At 39.8% G+C, this 4,648-nt stretch overlaps 1 protein-coding gene across 1 annotated transcript; it reads right to left on the minus strand.

The window, feature by feature from the left end:
* Positions 1-589: 589 nt before the first annotated feature.
* LOC105967006 (alanine decarboxylase) lies at positions 590-2,735 on the minus strand. The gene is made up of 5 exons (XM_088818285.1): positions 2,473-2,735; positions 2,140-2,374; positions 1,825-2,018; positions 1,540-1,676; positions 590-1,397 (listed from the first exon to the last, which is right to left on the minus strand). Exons 1-5 carry the CDS (start codon positions 2,639-2,641, stop codon positions 828-830), a joined length of 1,305 nt encoding a protein of 434 aa, XP_088674411.1. The 5' UTR covers positions 2,642-2,735; the 3' UTR covers positions 590-827.
* Positions 2,736-4,648: the final 1,913 nt, after the last annotated feature.

The raw sequence follows: 4,648 nt of genomic DNA on the forward strand, positions 1-4,648 counted from the left end.
ATTGAAAATTCTGAAAACTTCATTTTGAGCTTATGAAAAATCCCGAATAAATTTGCAAATATTTAAAATATTGATTTAAAGGGTATTTGGGTCTTCTAGTTCCAAAATCAGACGCCCAGTTGCACAAACCGCGAGTGTATACCACATCAAACTCGTATGGTCCTTTTTGGCTTTGACTGTTTTCACCGGGAGTTTTGTGCTAATTTTTTTTAAACACAATTTTTTTAACAATTTCAAAAGATTACACAGGGGTGGTTTTTTGCAAAAATCCATATATGGCCACTTTACTTAGTATTTACTACAAGGTGTGTGCATGCAAAGTGCAACAAATCATGAGCTTATTTATAAATGCAACAATGAAGAAATACACAATTAAACCATGGTTAATTAATTGAATTAATATATCCTATTAATGGAAGAGGAAATTAATTATTGTAGGTACCAGTTAATTAATACTTCACAAGCTCGATCTGTTAACTTATTTATGTATCTATAATTGATGTTCTTGAATTTGAATTCCCATTCGACGATTCACAGACGAACACGTCGCTCAAACATGTCATTCTTCCCATCAACCCGAGAGAGAGAATGACCAAAATATCCTTATCATTAATTATTTTTTCGTTCGAGGCAAATGACAAATTACAATCACGTCAAAATTACAACATTCTCCAGTTGGTTTTGGTGTCTGCCACGTACTCAATATTACACACCAATAAAACCCAATTTATTCAAGTTCAAGACATATATATAACTTATTCTACACCAAATTAAAGTGGCCACACTTTTATTTTAATTTTCATTATTGGAGATATATAGAGAGCCCATTAATTCCCATGAATCGAGCAAGCACAATTAGAAACCCCGATTTCCTCGGCCAAACAAATCGGTCGAACTTCTTCCGATCCATACCAAACCTCTCTTTTTTGAATAAGATCACTTAAAAAATCATCCAACATTTTAATCGTCACATGAGGCATTAAGACAACATGCGCCATGTTGTCTAGAAACGAAAGTTGCCAGAAATCAATAAACTCGCGATCTAATGGACGCTCGAAAACCACCACTATGCTCGACTCATTAAGCATAGCGCTAATTCCTGCTTCTTTAAGCCCGTCTCTTAAGTATTTAGCATTGGTCAAACAACTTTTGACTTCTTTCTGAAATCCAATGCGACCTCTCATGTTTAGACCGTACCATATAAAGATTGGCGTGTGACCATTTCGACTTCCTGATATTGTAGTGTCTTGAGTGGCAATGTATTCGATGTTTGTCGAGAAATCGGTCATGTGCATTTTCTTTGAAATGAACACGCCACATGGTATTGACGAGCCCAATAATTTGTGAGCCGAGACACTAACGCTCCCGATTGGCTTCTTGAAACTAAACAGTGACCCCTACAAAAATATATCATCAAATAAGAAAAAGTTTCAATATTAAAAAAAAACTAACATAACTTTTTAATTATATTTATGTATGTAAATATAAAACTGGATTTATATATCTGGAGGGAAAAAATTAAATTTAGAATTTATCTACGTTTTCAAGAAAAGGAGAGACGAGGCCGTATAACGCTGCATCGCAATGTATGTAAAACCGGTCGTGTGAGAAGCCACATTCGTGTAACGTTTTTATGACAAGATCAAGATTGTCCACACCTCCCTTGAAAGTTGTCCCTAAATTAAAAAAAAAAATATTGCTCACAAAAAGAAAAATAACAAAACTACTGCAATAATATATATATATATATATATATATATATATATATATATATATATATATATATATATATATATATATATATATATATATATATATAGACACCTATATTAAGATTGATGATGGCAGGTTTATCCTTGTTGAGAAATAGTTTTTCTTTTAGGTCAGTGCAGTCTATCTCTCCAGTAATTAAAGTGTCTATTATCTGACATTCAATTCTGTAAATTCTTGCTCCTTTGAATATCGAGTAGTGTGATTCTTTCGATGTGTACAATATCCCATCCGGTAATAAATCTCTCCTGCAAAAAAAAACGATCATATGTTAATTTATTCGCAAAAAATCGCATACGATTAAACATTTACTTAGCAATTAGAAACCCCATAAAATAAATAATATAATTGAAAAAAAAGAAAAATTACCCCAACAACATTCCATGGAGATTGCCTTCAGTTCCACCATTAGTGACGTAGCCCCAATATTCATCGTTTTCAATCTCCCATAACTCTGCGAACCAATCTAAAACTGCCACCTCGAATTTTTTTGAATGCAAACCGAAGTTGCTTTCTTTAAACGGATCACCGACGTTATTGAGTAGGAAACTTAGCAAAGGTGATAAATCCACCAAATGCTTGCAATTTAGGTTGCCGGGATAACCTACAAATTAAAATGCAAAAAAAAAAAAAAAAAAAAGAAAGAAAGTAAATATATAAACTTAAATTAGTAAATATCAATATTCTCTTCTCCATTTATACCTAAGAAATGATTAGATCTTTCAATAAGATGCTCTTGAAATTCAGACACAATTTTGGTGACCGTGCAACGTTGCTTGTGCGCAACAAACTCGTCGTCACGTGGTTCTACCAAAGCTAAGTTTTCCATTTTACTTCGGTTGTTTTCGTTGCAATAATTAATTATAATCATCGTCGTTTTTGGCAGCCATTGGATGATAATAATATTGAAATATTGATTTATGGATTTTGAGTATTGAACACTTTATATAGACATGGAAAATAAAATAGTGTAAGTAATTAACTTTAATTAATCTTACTTAATAGGGCTTTAAATATTCGACTTTAGACACGACCAACAAAATCGATAAATGGCCGATAAATGGCCAACTATTTGTTAAACATACTTATCGGAATGTATTCCTGATGATGCTAAAGATAGATCACCTTAGATAGTTGAAGTAGGATGAGCTGGAAGAGCAGAGTGGGTCACTAGCTCACGAGCTTGATGACCTTGAGATACCTGCGATCATAAAACACGTGAACTAGGCCGGGGGTTGATCCGGCGGAAGCCCCTCCGACGCTTAAGTCAGACGTGCTGATAGTGGAAATAGTCCAGAGAATACAGCTGATAGTATTGCTCAGTTAATAGGACGTACCTTAAGAATGAGTTCAAACCTTTATTTATAGCTTAGTTGAGATTGTCGGGCCCAAACCTTACTTGAAGGTGATTGGGCCTCGGTGATAGTGGTCTTCGATATTGGGCTCGTGGCCCAGTAGGTAAATAATTTGTAGGCCCATTGGGTTGGGCCAATTAGGCATATCATTAAGCCCCCCACTCTCGAGTCGATGTGGGGGCCATGTTGAAATGGGTTCTCGATCGTGTCGAGAGTAAAAATTGTAGTGGTCGCTCTTTGGCATATGGCCTGATGGTGTGCGAAAACGTGTTGGAGCGTGTGTCGGAGGGGCGTGATGGCGCGTTGGCGCGTAGCGCGACCAAGTTGTCGCGATGAAAGTTACTTGAGTCGTCGGTGTTGTTCCGCGACGATGTAGTAGCGAATTATCTCCTCGTGGGAGTTGTCTCGTCGCGGGGTAATAGAGTTGATCGAGTTATCTCCTCGTGGGAGTTGTCTCGCGATAATGTAGTAGCACAGATCAAGTAATCTCCTCGTGGGAGTTGTTATTTATTGACATTGTCAATGTTTCGACGCGTTGCTCGTATGTGTTTACATATAGCCTTGTGCGTGATGTACTTGAGGAGGGGATTAAGCTCTCAAGATTTTTTTTATGGGGATCGTGCCCCTTGTTAGACCTCGTGGGTTGTTAGTATGTTTGGACCGTGGCCACGTTTTAATGAAGGACCCGTCGAAAACAAGTAGAGAAATTTGAGTAATCAAGCTGGCCAGGCTAAGATTCCCATAATATCTCTAAGTGTTTCTAAGGTTGTAATCGTGCTAACTTGAGCTTGCGATTGTGTAGTGAATTGCGAGCGAGTTGTCTCCTCGAGAGAGTTGTCTTACAGCGAAGTTGTAGGAGCATTGGATGACGCGCGATTGAGGAGCGTGCGGATTGAGGTCGCTCTGAGCGAGTTGTCTCCTCGTGGGAGTTGTCTCGCAGCGAGTCTTATTATCGAGCGAGGTGGCTGCACGTGGGAGTTGTCTTGCAACGGATTTGTAGTGCCGAGCGAGTTGGCTCCTCGTGGGAGTTGTCCCGCTGCGGGTTGGGGTACCGAGCGAGTTGGCTCCTCGTGGGAGTTGTCTCGCTGCGGGTTTGTAGTACCGAGCGAGTTGGCTCCTCGTGGGAGTTGTCTCGCTGCGGGTTGTAGTACAGAGCGAGTGGTCTCCTCATGGGAGTTATCTCGCTGTGGTTTAGAGACCCGAGGGAGTTGGCTCATCGTGGGAGTTGCCTCGCAACGGGTTATAGGACGGAGCGAGTGGTCTCCTCGTGGGAGTTATCTCGCTGTGGTTTTGAGACCCGAGGGAGTTGGCTCCTCGTGGGAGTTGCCTCGCAACGGGTTATAGGACGGAGCGAGTGGTCTCCTCGTGGGAGTTATCTCGCTGTGGTTTTGAGACCCGAGGGAGTTGGCTCCTCGTGGGAGTTGCCTCGCAACGGATTATAGGACGGAGCGAGTGGTCTCCTCGTGGGAGTTATCTCGCTGTGGTTTCGTAGACCCGAGGGAGTTGGCTCCTCGTGATAGTTG

This window comes from Erythranthe guttata, chromosome 5 (assembly GCF_056151865.1).
Source record: "Erythranthe guttata isolate IM_541 chromosome 5, IM_541, whole genome shotgun sequence".
NCBI classification, from domain to species: Eukaryota; Viridiplantae; Streptophyta; class Magnoliopsida; order Lamiales; family Phrymaceae; genus Erythranthe; species Erythranthe guttata.

Excerpts from the sequence above, each read along its gene's own strand:
- LOC105967006 (XM_088818285.1), bottom strand. The coding sequence starts at position 2,641 with ATGATTATAATTAATTATTGCAACGAAAACAACCGAAGTAAAATGGAA. Across the intron at positions 2,375-2,472 it reads AAGATCTAATCATTTCTTAG|GTTATCCCGGCAACCTAAAT; the intron begins GTATAAATGGAG and ends TTTAATTTGTAG. Across the intron at positions 2,019-2,139 it reads CTCCATGGAATGTTGTTGGG|GAGAGATTTATTACCGGATG; the intron begins GTAATTTTTCTT and ends TTTTTTTTGCAG.